The sequence below is a fragment of the Bombina bombina genome, chromosome 4, assembly GCF_027579735.1.
Source record: "Bombina bombina isolate aBomBom1 chromosome 4, aBomBom1.pri, whole genome shotgun sequence".
In the NCBI taxonomy this organism is placed as follows: Eukaryota; Metazoa; Chordata; class Amphibia; order Anura; family Bombinatoridae; genus Bombina; species Bombina bombina.
In genome coordinates this window covers 759260312-759275438 of record NC_069502.1, presented here as the reverse complement: position 1 = coordinate 759275438, position 15127 = coordinate 759260312, and the positions used below count along the sequence as shown (strand labels likewise).

The 15127-nt window shown below is 37.9% G+C and overlaps 1 protein-coding gene across 4 annotated transcripts in view; it reads left to right on the top strand.

The window, feature by feature from the left end:
- Positions 1-15127, top strand: part of LOC128656891 (chitin synthase chs-2-like) — a 160160-nt gene that overhangs the window by 90901 nt on the left and 54132 nt on the right. For all 4 annotated transcript variants that reach the window (XM_053711060.1, XM_053711059.1, XM_053711058.1 and 1 more), the window contains exons 2-5: positions 6326-6467; positions 6788-6970; positions 7582-8591; positions 9889-9978. In XM_053711060.1, coding sequence (XP_053567035.1) covers positions 6326-6467; positions 6788-6970; positions 7582-8591; positions 9889-9978 — 1425 coding nt within the window. The remainder of the gene's footprint in view (positions 1-6325; positions 6468-6787; positions 6971-7581; positions 8592-9888; positions 9979-15127) is intronic.

Sequence of the window (15127 nt, the reverse complement as noted above, 5' to 3'; positions counted from 1 at the left end):
TGGGGGGGGGGGGATCTCTAGATGTCTCACGTACCGATGTTCGGCCCCTCCCTCCATAACGCAACACTGGAGTGCTATGTTTTCTGTGTGATATCATAAAAGCATATAAATGATAATAAAGAGTGGACACATAGTCCTATACAACCGGCCCTTTGAGGCCCTTTGAGGGTGACCAAACTGCTGATGTGGCCCCCGATGAATTTGAGTTTGACACCCCTGCACTATACAGATCGCAAAACACAGAATGTTAAAGGGTTCCTGTCAGCAGAAAAGCGGTCTATCACACTGCACGACTTTCACAAAAAAAATTGGACATTGTAATGCTCCAAGAGACCCATTTCAAGAAAACTCACGAACCAAAACTTCCATCTAGATACTATGATCGGCATTATTTGAATTCAGGCCCTACTAAGCATAATGGAGTTTGTACATTATTTAGACGCAACACACCATTTGACCTACTGCAACAATTTAGTGACTCAGAAGGCAGGATCCTAATACTAGTAGGGCTCTACTATGGCAGACCCATTACTTTGGCGAATATTTATGCACCAATCAAGCCTACCCATAATTTCTTCCGCAAGGTTATTAATAAACTTCCTGATATAGCCAAAGGTCCGATTGTAGTTGGTGGAGATTTTAACTTCCCATTAAACCCAGCCCTCGACACATCGACAGGCAAGTCATACCTCAGAAACACCCAGATTAAGAGTAACGTTGAGTTGTTGCAATCACTTACACTGATGGATACGTGGAGAACAGCCCACCCTACCACTAGGGACTATACCTTTTTTTCCTACCCACAACACACCTACTCAAGGTTGGACTATATACTATGTGATCAAGCATTCCTCACTAGTCTAGTAGATTCTAAAATCTCACACACATCATGGTCAGATCATAGCCTAGTCAAAACTACCCTCAGTTGGTCAACTAAACCCAGACACAGACTAAACTGGAGAATTAATGAACGGATACTTACAGATAACGACATTCTAGACCAAATAGCCAAATACACCGACAAATACTTTTCCTTTAACAAATCCAGCGACACCACAGTTATGAACAATTGGGAATCATATAAGTGCTATGTAAGAGGAATTATAATACAGCTCTCAGCAAAGCTTAATAAGCAAAGATCAACATTATATAATTCTTTAACCACCACCCTCTCAAAAATAGAGTACTCTCACAAACAAAACCCACAATCCACTCAATTACTCAACGAGTTAAAAGAAGCCAGAGAAAACCTTAATAAATTCTTGATAGAAAATGCAAATTTATGAGCTATGACCTCTAGAACCAAAGTCTTTGCTGATTCTAATAAAGCTGGCCGCATGTTAGCCAGATCTCTAAAAAAACAGAGGCTTAGCTCTTACACTCACTCCATCAAGCATCACTCGGGGGTAATTCATACCAAAAATGAAGACATAGCCAATGACTTCGCCTTATACTATTCCTCATTATATAATCTTAATACGGTAAATGACCAAGAGAAACATGCTAAAATGACAGCTTATCTAGACTCCATAGAGGTCCCCAAAATTCAAGAGGAGGACTTGAAAATATTAGACTCCCCGATAACGTCACAGGAGATAATAAATACCACTACTTATAGGAAACATCTGCCCGCACTTATTAGAGCTATTTCAATATATCGATCAGGGACAATCTTACTCCCAACCTTTATTAGACGCTATGATTACGGTTTTACCCAAACCTGACAAGCTTAAAGATATAGTCAGTAATTACAGACCCATATCATTGTTAAATGTAGATATCAAGGTCTACGCCAAAATATTAGCTAATCGTCTAAGTCCCATACTTCCAAAAATTATCCATCCGGACCAAGTCGGGTTTGTGGGGGGGCGCGAAGCCAAAGATAATACTACAAGAGTACTTCACACATTATATACCTCACATAATAATAAAAACCCCTTAATTCTCCTTTCCACAGATGCCGAGAAGGCGTTCGACAGGGTCGACTGGCACTTCATGTGGGCGACTCTGTCGAAGTTTGGTCTCTCGGACAAATTTATCAACAGAGTGCAGGCCCTTTACAACAATCCACTAGCCAAGGTCAAAGTGAACAACACGTTAGCCCAACCTTTTCAGATTTCGAATGGCACTCGCCAGGGGTGCCCCCTTTCCCCCCTGCTATTTGCCATTACTGTAGAGATTTTAGCAATCAAGATAAGGGAAAATGTGAAGATAGTGGGTATACCGTTTGGGAATATAACACAAAAATGCCTCCTATTCGCGGACGACATTATCTTTTCGTTACAATCACCATCAATCTCCATACCGACGCTTTCACATGAACTAGAAGCATATAAACAATTTTCCAATTATTCAATAAACATGAATAAGTCGAGTATAGTGCATACTCACCTTGATAAAGTGGATGTGGAATACCTCACATGTAATACTCCTTTCCAAATTTCAAATTCTCTTAGATATCTGGGTTTGACCATCCCAAAGAACCCCGAGACCTATTCCATGAAAACTTTGTAAAACTTCAAACTAATATATATACTTTATTATATAATTGGCATAAACAGGGTCACCTATCTTGGATGGGCAGAATGATTACGATAAAAATGATGGTGATCCCCAAATATCTGTACTTATTCCAAGCACTGCCTATCTCAGTCCCGAAAAATTACTTGTTTACCCAACAACGTATGTTGGAGTCATTTATCTGGGCTTATAAAAAACCGAGAGTATCCCGTAATACTTTGTACCTAGATAAGGACGAAGGAGGGTTAAATATGCCAAACCTACATCTGTACCATCAGGCGGTATATCTTACACGAATAATAGCCTGGAACCACGGCTCACCATTTAAGCTGTCGGTCCAAATGGAAGCCACTCTAATTCAACAACAAACTATGAGAGACGTTTGTTGGATACCCAGGCCGCATAGAACCCCCTTAACCGCCGAAAATGAATGCATTAAAACGACATTAATGATTTGGGACAAACTTATTCAGTGACCTAATAAACTCTCTAACCCAGTCTCACCCATGACTCCTTTATTAAACAACACATTGTTCTTTAGCCAACACCAATTTCAATATAGTTCTGACAACATACAGCACAAAAATTTACCCATATACATGCTGACGGAATCTTTACAAATAAAAGACAGGCTAACTCTAAGGGACACACTGGGCCCTCCATTCCATAGCTGGTTCTCCTACCTTCAAATAAGACATGCAATAGTGGAATGCACATATAAAAATGATTGTCTGCGCATGCTTTATCCCTTTGAACAACTGTGTACAAATATAGATATTGGAAGAGCGCACCTATCCATCTCATATAGAATACTAAAAAACTCTACCCTTCACGAGCTTCCCACATTTACCCAGCTATGGGAGTGCGAACTTCAAACCCAACTCCCAAGAGAGGCTTGGAGGAGAGCCTTCCGCTTAACTCATACAGCCTCTATCTCTCTAACTATGGCAGAATCAAATAAAAAAATTCTCTCACAGTGGTATCTGACCCCACATAGATTACACGAGATATTCCCGGGGGCAAACTCGGGCTGCTGGAGACGATGTGGCGAGGTTGGTACTCCATCCCACATATGGTGGTCTTGCCCAGTGCTCTTACAATTTTGGTCTGAACTCGAAAGAAGCATTAATCACACACTAAGCACACAGTTAGCCCTCTCGGCCCCTATGATTCTACTTAACCATATTCCCAATGTGGGATGTGCATTTCGTAAAAAATTATTACAAATTCAGCTTACAAGTGCCAAACGCATTATCCCTAGACTATGGAAACAGCAGCAACCACCCACACTTCAACAATGGGAAGCCGAGGTGGACTATGTCTTGTCTCTGGAAAAAAGACATTCATGCTTTGCAGGCAAAAAAGATTTTATACTTAATGTTATCTTTCTTTGGGAACAAAGGACGAGACAATAAATGACTATCAGGTGAATCTAAACCTAATAATAAGCAATCAGACTTTACACAGAGAGGTTTCCCCCTTCCCTCCCTCCCGACCCTTTCCCTAAGACTCCTCTACATTTCTGTTTCTATTCCTAACTTTATAAATCTTTACTATACACAACAAACTTATTTAACGGTCAGTTAATGAGTAAACAGTTGACCTTATTTCCAATCATCCTTTTTTATAACAAATTCCCCCAGTAATGATAATTAAAGGGAAATTGCAACGCAAATTGATAATAGACAGGCTATGTTTACCCTTATGCCTTTGTTATATGAGAATTTGTATGTTTGCATAAGTTGTTATGGAATATGTTAAAAAATTTCAATAAAAATTATTTAAAAAAAAAAAATAAGTGTTCCCAACATTGCAGTTAATTTGTGCACATGTTCTAACTATATAATTAGGACAGCTGGTGTCAACTTCTGTAGGCGTGTCATTGCGCAATATTGCGAGAAGTACCACATGACCATCGCCTATGGAAGAGGAAGAACCTGCGGCCCAGGCTCCCCACGTACAAAAGAAAGAACCGGTGGCCCTAAGTATACAGTTTGATCGTGTGCACAAATTAACTATTTAATGAGCACAATTTAACTGTAACATTGGGAATACTTAACTATTTTGTGCGCACGCAACTATCAGTAAGGCGTGCACACAAAATAGTTAAATAGTGGTAACTGCTTAATATAATGTGCTCCCAATGTACAACATTGTGATCATGGTATATTACAGAAGGGGAACATTATGATTTTTATTTGCAGAGTGACACCAGAAGGGCTCTGTATAGTTATAATAGCAATGTTACCTCAACTTTTAAAGCTTTAAAGAAAATAACATTTAAATAAAATGTTTTTAAACAATTTGTCATGTTATATCTTTACCTGGTTATACAGATAAACTGTTTATGTACGTAAAATACATGCATTAAATACATTTATTGACAGCAACATTATTCTGTTACACAATTAAAAAAATAATGTATTATTTTGACTTGAGTGTCCCTTCAAATCCCCCAAAAATGTATGATTCAAATAGAGCAGCAGTTTTAAGACACTTTCCAATTTACTTCCATTATCAAACTTTGCAGTCTTTTTAAATATACACTTTCTGGGGAACAAGATCCTACTGAGCATGTGCACAAGCTCACAGGGCATATGTTTACTAGTCTGTGATTGGCTGATGTCTGTCACATGATACAGGGGGCTAGAAAATGGTAGAAAAAAATAATTTATCATAAATATTTTGGGGTAGATTTATCAATGTCTGTCCGTCATGATACGCTGTAGCGTATCATGTCTGAGAGACATCGCTGAATGCGGAAAGCTAGCATATTCTAGTGATCTGCTTTTGCAATGCCGCCCCCAATCAGCCGCTAGCAGGGGGTGTCAATCAACCCGATCGTATTCACACATATTAATTATGCAATTCTACTGCACTGAGTGGTCCTTTAACTTGTCTAGAAGGAATCAGAATCACATAACAGGTGGGGATGTTGCCTTCAGTAGCCAGGGTGGGCAGTCAGTACTGCAGTAATTAGCGTTAGGGCAGGGAAGCAGACACAGATTTACCCCAGGGGTATATACCATATGCAATATATCAGAATTTAGACTGGAATTCTTTAAAATGTGTTACAGCTCAAGTGAAACCTGATGTCATTTTTCATGATTCAGATAGAGCATCCCATTTTAAACAACTTTCCAATCGTTTATCAATTTTGCGACATTCTCTTGGTATCATTTATTGAAGAAGCAGAAACGCACTGCTGGGAGTTAGCTGAACACGTTAGTAAGCCAATAATAAAAGGTATATATGTGCAGCCGCCAATCAGCAGCTAGATTCCACCTCATGAGCCTACCTAGGTATAGTTTTCAACAAAGTGAACAAAGCAAATGAGATAATAGAGGAAAATTGGAAAGATGTTTAAAATTGTATTCTCTATTTGAATCATGAAATATTTTGGGGGGGATTTCATGTCCATTTAACTATGTGCAGACTGTCTATCCTTAGCATTTAGTCACTTTTCTCCTATTTTAGCAATCTCTTCCTTTGAAAAAATGTCTCTTCTATAATTCTCCCCTCACAACACATCTCTCATCTACCTCCTTCCATCTCTGTAAGGTTGTATTTTATACATTTAAGTTTTATGTAAACTTATTTTTTATTACGTATATAACTATGTTAGTCCATATACTTACAAAAAAAGTCAGCAGCGAATAATAATAATACCATTTGTTAGTGCTATGTGCAATTAGTAATTTCTCAACACAAATCTATTACATACGTATATTCAAACAGCTATTCATGAGAATATATTGGCAACTATGTACCTTATAGGAATTTTATTGAATTATTTTGAAAACAGGTTCAGCAGAAGCTGGGATCCATTTCTGGTAAAACCAGTGTTCGATGAGGAAGAGAAAACATCAAAATTTGTTATAGGACTTATTAAGATTATTTGTACCATAGTTGGACTTCTGGTTTTAATTTCTGGAGCTTTAAGCAAGGTATGATTTATGCTTATTATTATTTTGAGGATTCCTCTCATTTGTATTTTGCATGCATTATTTTATCATTAATCCTCTTTTAATAATCACTACAACATTTACAAAACAAGAAACATATTCAAGTTAAAAGCTATATATATATATATATATATATATATATATAAAATCCACCAAAATATTCAGTATAGAAACGAAAGGTAACAAAAATAAATAACCTGTAAAGTAAATTGTGTTAATATCATGAAACAACGTGTACTTAATTAAAACATAATTCTGTTATGGATTAAGCAGATATTAACCATTCATTATTTTCTTTTTAGGCTTCTCTATTACTTCTGATAATGATGAATGGAGATTATTCATTGCATGTTTCAAATAAACCGTTGGCAGCCATTATCATTGGAGCAGTGTTGGTAGCACCAAACGTACTAACGTTACTTAAGAGCCTTTGGAAGGTTTCATTTACCACTTCTTCATGCCCTCCTAGAAAAGACTTGTTCATGGTAAGGTCACTTTAATGGCATTATAGATAACAGCGGAACCTCACATTTTGCAATACTATTCTAGGATAATAATATTAGTTTGTGTCTATTAAGATTTTATTTATCCTAGGACCAGTTGAATAAATTGGTCCTCCAACTTTTTTTTAATTAGATTTCATTTCAATAAAGTTTATCTCTGATTGAAAACATAATATTAGACATAAAATGGACACTTTAGGCCAGTGGTTTTCACCCTCCCCAGGGGGGGCAATAGAGCATTTAAGGGGAGGTGCAGGACCAGTGACACTTTACACTATCCAATGGAAACCACAAGCAACAGCTGATGGTGTTAATGCCTCCCTTGGAATATAATTGGGGGTTATACACTCTTTCCATGATTGCAAGCACTTGTGAGTTTTTGGTAAATAGTATAATAGAGACACTGAGTGCACCCCTACCATTTTTGTTTTTATAGCTAAAATTTAAGATACTAATATTGATTTACCATAACCACTAGAAAACATATAGATAAAATGTCTGTCTATTGACCAATCACTCTATCAATCTTTTTATGTATCTATAAATAATCTGTAGTGATTTCATTAGTAACTGATTTGTGTTTCTTTCTACAGGTTTGCCTTACTCAGAGCTTAGTTGCCCTTGGAACATCAATGCTGATATTAGTGGCAATGCCTCACTTCAACATTATAAGCAACATCATGATCCTTAACAGTGTCTGCTTGATTCCTTCATTTTTTCAAATAATTGACCATGTTAAGAGGCCAACTTGGAAATTGACTATTCCAATTTTATCTGTAGTGTTTCTCATAGCTGGCTACATAATGTTCTTTATAGGATATATCAACATGAACCTTCCAAACATCTATATCTATATCATAATCGCATTGATTGCAGCATTTTTAATATCCATAAATTGGGTTAAATTTGTTACAGATATCTTTGACCAGAAGAATGACTGCAAAAATATGTTGTACATTTTCAGCAGTCTGGTTAGAATCCTTGTGACTGCAGTTTTTGTAGGAAGCTATATTCCAATTATTGGGGAAGACTGGTCTAAGATAAAACTTGCTACGGCTAAGGAACTTCACCTAGTGATCAGCCTCTTTTGTATCCAAGCTGGGACTTCTGTAATTTGTCATTGGTTTGGAGTTGTGGCATGTAAAATGCATTCAGTTCGAAGAAGTTTTGCTTTGCCTCTAGTGACTACTCCCATTGCTGTTATTATTGCAGTTTTTTGCATTTTTTTTACTTCGGAAGCAGCTAAACAAAGCACTGGTGGGACAGGATATTTAAACATTTCTGTTCTGTACAACAAAATTAAAGTAAATGACAGCCTCAGTGTGGCCCAAAATCTATTCATGGAAGTGTCCAATAATTTATGTCAAACATTGTCTTTCAGCAGTGTTTCAAATCTTGTTATCATAGGCCTAGCTGCACTATGTTGGTACATTGGGTTCATCCTTTGCACTAGCAATGTTTGGAAGTTAAAATTACAAAGGATAGAAAGGACAACTCAGCTTTTTATACTCCGCTTATATGAAGCCGCTTTTGTCGATCAATCAATGTTGCTTAACGTAAGAACTCAACCAATAGAAACTGAACAAAATGAAGACAACAGGAGGTAATTACAAGATGATACTGAAAATACCAGTAGCTTGTTTATGACATATGCTAAGCTTTGAAGACATGAAAGGGGTAAAGAAAGGCGACCAGTGGCATATTATGGTTTAGGCCAAATAGGACTGTACCTAGGGCAGCAGATTATGGAGGAAGCAAATTTGGAAGGGTCAAGTCATGATGCTTTCATTACTTCAATAGTCTCCAAAATTATTTATTGATTTATTGCAAATTTGTGATTCATGGTGATCTAGTGAGGGCATGTGACCCCCTGTGTATCTCTGGCATCTGACAGTAAGAAACATATAAGACAAAAAGTTTAAATGATTGGAGATGGGAATTCAAGGATAGCAGATTTTCATTACCTAGCATAGCCCAAACACTACATACACCACTAAAGGCAATGGAGCCGATTTATGAAGCAGTCAAGCTCGTCGGAATCATAAGACCGCTGCTCCTTAACTCGTCTGCCACCTCTGAGGCAGTGGACTGCAATCAGATGGCCGCGAATGTGCAGGGGGTATTGCACAAGCATTTCACGCTACAACGGATCATGTCTGCCCAACACTTGATAAATCGGCCCCAATGGGTCAGTGATTGTTTATTGTATACAAAAAAAAACACATTTTATAGTTTGTAATTAGCCATTTATATCTTATTGTGCTTCATAAATGTTACATTGAACAAGAAAAACATGTGAGATTGTTGCATGTAATCTATGAAATCTAATGAATTAGATAAAAAATATAGCTCAGGATAAGATCCAAATGTAAATGTTTACTAGATAAAACAGCTTATTTATATGACAATTATATCATAATATTTTTGTCTGCTAATCTTTCCCCCTATCTAAATCTATAGATATTTCCATAAGCACATACTGAGGTAAGCTCAAGATTGTAAACATGCTCTAAGCACTATAGTGGAGCACTATTGATAGCACAGGATGAGCTATCAATATCTTGGGCACGCTCGCAGAATAGCTCACAAATTGTTATAACAGGCAATAAGCGTGGCCTATACTTTCAATAGATAATGCAACCCTGCCTGCTAAACATCTCTCATATTACAAACATTTTGCGCAACTGGAGATATGAAGTAAAGTATAACAAAATACATGTAAAATATATTAAAATAAAGTATTACACTCATATAGTTATGCATTTTAAATGTCCCTTTAAATCAGCTTTGATTTCCAAAATTTCAGAAACTCATCATCAGTTAAAGGTTTGCTCCTTTTTATAATGCTTTACAAAATTTATAGAAATATATATTTATTATTCTGTTTCATTTTCTTACAGATCTCAGGACAAAGTCATGATCTATTTGTGCGCTACCATGTGGCATGAGACATTTGATGAAATGCTAAAGATTATGACATCATTGTTCAGGTATTCTCTTTATTTGCCAACAAAGTAGTAGAAGTAGCCTAATTTGACAGTTCACTGGTGAAAAAAAGTAATATAAAAACTGGACATGGCAAAACATTCTACAGGCGTGATCTTTTTTTTTCAAATGTATACACATAATTAATGTTTAAAAGTGACTGACAAGATATAGGACTCCATTTACCAAGCTAAGAGCGACCTGAAATGCTAGTTGATTAGCAGCAGTCTGTCCACGACATTTTAGGAGGCTGATTGAAATCATTTCAATCTGATCAGATTGGGATGATTGACAGCCCCCTCTTGTGTGCGATTGGCTGCATGCAAGCAGGGGGTGACATTGTACAGCGGATTGTGCAATGATAAATGCGCGTAGCATACTGCTGCCCACTTGCAGTGAGGCTATGTGAATAAGGTTCTTGATAGCGAACCTTGTCCACCCGCTGAATGTTAAATGGAGTCCATAGTCTACTTATGTCTGTACAGGAAACAACACAGTTAGTTATCTCTGCAAATGTTTAAGATTGTCACAAACTTAAAGAGACATTAAATTGCTGACAACTACAGTAGGATGATCACTACTCATTGTGCTATTGATTTCCTTCTGTATCTGCAGCTTTTTATAGCAACATAACTTTAACAAGCCTCATGGAAGATATTTTAGAAATACACTGATCAAATACAATATGGTTAATTCTGACAATTAAATATTGGTAGTAAACTAAACCACAATAAGATTGTTTTAAAAAGTGATATTACATTTAAAATTTAAAAATATCAAAATACAGTTTAAAATTTAAACATATCAATTTACAAATTTAGAACTTGCTTTTCTGCAGTTTGCTGGATATTTACATAGATTAACATTTGCTAAATTGTTTAAAATGAAATTGCTGTAAATTATGTTTTAAAAATTCTTTTTATTAATAATTATTGTACATTTTCTATTTGTTAAAGGACCAGTCAACACAGTAGATTTGCATAATCAACAAATGCAAGACAATGCAATAGCACTTAGTCTGAACTTCAAATGAATAGTAGATTTTATTTTTGACAATTTTAATAGTTATGTCTATTTCCACTCCCCCTGTACCATGTGACAGCCATCAGCCAATCAAATGAATATACGCTTATTCTGTGAATTCTTGCACATGCTCAGTAGGAGCTGGTGACTCAAAAAGTTTAAATATAAAAACACTGTGCACTTTTTTTAATGGAAGTAAATTGTAAAGTTGTTTGAAATCGCATGCTCTATCTGAATAATGAAATTTTAATTTTGACTTGAGTGTCCCTTTAACTATGTATTATGTAGTTTTTGTAATCTACCATCATGATGTAAGTTTTCATCATGTCCCTGATGATCAAAGAATTCTCCATCTTGTAGATAAATTACAATGCAGATTTCATAGGGGCTGAACTCACTGAATGCTAAAAATTTTTTTTTTTCATTTCTGTATATAAAGAAGAAATAAGCCAAGTGCAATATAGCACTGCATGACAAGAAAGTTTTGTTACACTTTGTTCTTTGTACTTTATATTACTTTACACTTCAGATGCGGTCCTTTCAGTCGTATTGCATTTAAGCTTTCCACTTTCTCTTTTATATTTTAATATATTTAGATTTAGATCTAGCAGTGATTTTACAATTTCTGAATATGTTTTGAAAATTTTTGTGTTACAAATTAGAATTATACTTTGTATAATTTCTGTGTATCTTTTACAAAATACATTTTACTTTGTATTTGCTCCATTGTAAACTTAAAACTGACAGTTTCAGAAAATGGAAGGGACAGGGCAATTCCCTGGGCTGAACAGAGGATTTCCCAGATGTTTGAAGCTCTTTCACATTTCTTGAGAAATTATGTAAGCATTTTAAACAAGCTGATCCGACTTATTTATCTCGTCAGCTGTATACAGTTGAATGTTGCTTAAAATTCAAAAAACATTTATTTTCAAGAACAGAAAAGTAATACATACTAAAATATAGACAAAGGTAAGTTAAATTGTAGTGAAAACATTTCAGTTTAATTTGTAATTGATGCAAACTGAGCATTTATATCAGCTCCAGGTGTTCTCCAGTTACATTCTCTCGCCAATGTGAAATTTTGTATCCCAGAGAGCTTCATTACTTTTTACAGAATACAGTTCTTGTCTCCCTGGAACTACCAGGTTTCACCCTTTTTGTTAGAAAATTCAGGGAGTTCAACCCCTGTGAAGGCTGCACGATACTTTCTCTCCAAACCAGAGACTGTTTGATTATCTTGCCCATAAAAATTAATGAAGCGACTTCCGGTGGGAGGGGCATCGGGCTGGAAGCAGGACACAGGAGCTCCGCAACTTCGTCTCCAACTTTATTCTTTACACCGCTTCCAGCCGACCCCTGTGCCTCAGCATTGCTTGTTAAAGCGGTTTTAATGCCGCTACCGCATCGGGGCTACAAGATATCCCTGCACAAACGACTTTAACATCAGTCCTAGCCCACGGAAGACAGGAGGAAGAAAAGGGCGCGAATGGCGCCATATTGGAGACAAAAAAGTTTTACATCCCGGATCCCCCCCCCTCTCGCAGCTGCATATATCGCCCAGCACAGGGACATTGGAAAAGGCTGCATCTCTACACAGCTCCTTTTATGAGAGTGCTGGCTGGTCGGATTGATTTGAAGAGAGCGACTCTGCTGGTGGCCGGTCTGGGTGAGCTATATGGGGGCTGTACTGTCTTTGCACTACATGACAAGAGACGCTCAGTTAATTTAACCTGTTCCTTATTAATTTGGATGCACAAGACACCATTGCGGAGAGGGGTGACATCTTATGCACTGTTTTTGCACATACTGGAACTTTCCACACATTACTGCTGTTCCTACTGGTTCTTGGATGTTTTTTTTTCTACAAGGTACCTTGTTGATTGCCCCTTTGCTATCTCTACATAAGCTATCGTTGCCTCCTGGTGGGCTGTGACTGTGAGTGAAGAGGGAAGTTTATTTACTGCTGTGTGCCCCCTGAGATCTACTGCTGTTATTTGTTTTTCCAGACCCCATGCAGTTTGGTTTATTCTGCTTCTTTTTTGGAGAGTAACAGCACCAGCTAGTGAATAATATATATCTCTGCAAACTCATCATCCCCTTCTTACTTTATTCTATGAATGTTGATGATTATTTTCAAAGGTTGCCACCGCCTATAAAAAACACCATGAGTCAGAGATCTAAAAATCAAGATAAATGACAGCGGAACGCCATGGAAGCGCAAGTGACCGCCTCACTTTCTGATGTTGAGGGTCAGCCCTCAGGAGATCATATTTCATTGCTGCAGGAGCTTAAGGCATTTTTCTTGCCTAAAATGGACACTTTACAGGCTGGAGTGGACACATTGACCAGCGAGGTGCGTCTGTTCTCCACACGTTTGTCCGCGGCAGAGCAGAGAATCTCTGGTGTTGAAGATAGGCAACAAGAATCCGATATATCCTTAAAACACCTGCTGAAGCAAAACCAACAGCTTCAAGACAAAGTGGAAGATCTAGAAAATCGCAGTAGGCGAAATAACCTAAGGATTATTGGAGTTCCGGAATCTATCAAGGATAAAGATTTATTGGAATTTGCTGCCATCACTCTGCCTAAACTCCTGGGAATGCCTCAGGATTGCATACCGCTAGACATTGAAAGATCACACCGCATAGGCCCAAACAGATACCTGGAAAACTCCAGGGAGAAGCCACGCCAAGTCATCTTTAAATGCCTGAACTTTCAGGACAAGCTAGCCATCCTTAGAGCCTACAGAGCAGCGAAAGAAGTCACCTATGAAGATCGCCGTCTCCTGTTATTTCAGGACTTCTCTGTGGAGGTTACTAAGAAGCGAAGGGACTTTGCATCAATCTGTTCCAACCTACATGATCAGGGGAGAAGATTTGCCCTTATGTTTCCTGCTACATTAAAGATCCAAACTACGTCTGGTCCTAAAACCTTCCATATTCCAGCAGCAGCACAGGCCTTCCTGGCATCGGAGCGAAGACAGGACAATGGCTGAGAACTCGGAATTAAGTATCATTGTTTCAAACTTAGCTCACACTGTATTTCAGGATGAATGCTATTTTTTTTTTACAGGGGTTACTCTTCTTGCTGCTTGGTCCACTCCAGAACCTATACACCTGGGGTCGGGGATTGGGGCGCTGCCGCGCCGGGGTGTTGCTAAGCCGAAACCTATGGTCCTTCTCAAAAATGTCTGACCGTGATTATTCCCCCCCCTGGTTGCGGTGGCGCCCCTCTCCCTGCCTTCACATGCTGTCTGGATTGTGTGGGACCCAAAGTCTCACAGATGTTCTATTTAATTTGTTATTGTATTGTTTCTGTTGTTCTTAATTTCTATATGCATGACTGTTTTCTTTTATTGGTTTTGCTTTGCACCTTATGCTTCATTGGCCTGTATGTAGTGCAGGGGTTTCTATGTAAATATCTAGTACTCTATGGCCTGTGTCACCCTGTGCACATGAATAACCTCATACTCCTGCCCCCCTTTGAAACCCCTCAGAGAAGAGTATTTCTTGAAGTGAGACATGTCACCCATATACTCCCTCATATTGTATTGTCCTTTAGCCTTCCCCCTGGGAGTGGATCTGTGGATTCACATCATTGGGTTATTCCTTTTGTCATGGGAAATCTCTCATACCCACAGCCCAGATGCATTTATACTCCCTTTTGGCTGTTATTTCAATCTGCTGATGTTAATATGTTCTGGAGAATATTGTATTGCATTATTTATGCCTTTCTCTGTATTCGCTTTTTTTTTAGAGGTTCTGATGCCGCTGCCTGGACGCCTCTGGTCTCCCCTACAGATCTGCATCATTGTAACTTGAAGATCTACTTGCTTTGTCGCACCACTGTAAGTCAGAAAGCACCTCACACTTCTCATGCACCAATGATCCGAACAAATTTGCACCATCTATCCTGGGAGGGACACATACTCTTTCACATAGTTGTAAGTCTTTTTACATTTCCTACACTCTATATGCTGATACTTGAGTTAGGCAGGGTTGACTTTCCTGATAGCTTGCTTTTTACCTGCATGAGCTTTATAAATGACCACCCCTTGTAGGATTGTCTCCTGGAATTTAGGGGGCATCTCGTCCCCTGCAAAAAGGAGTTTAATACTTCAACACTTAAAAT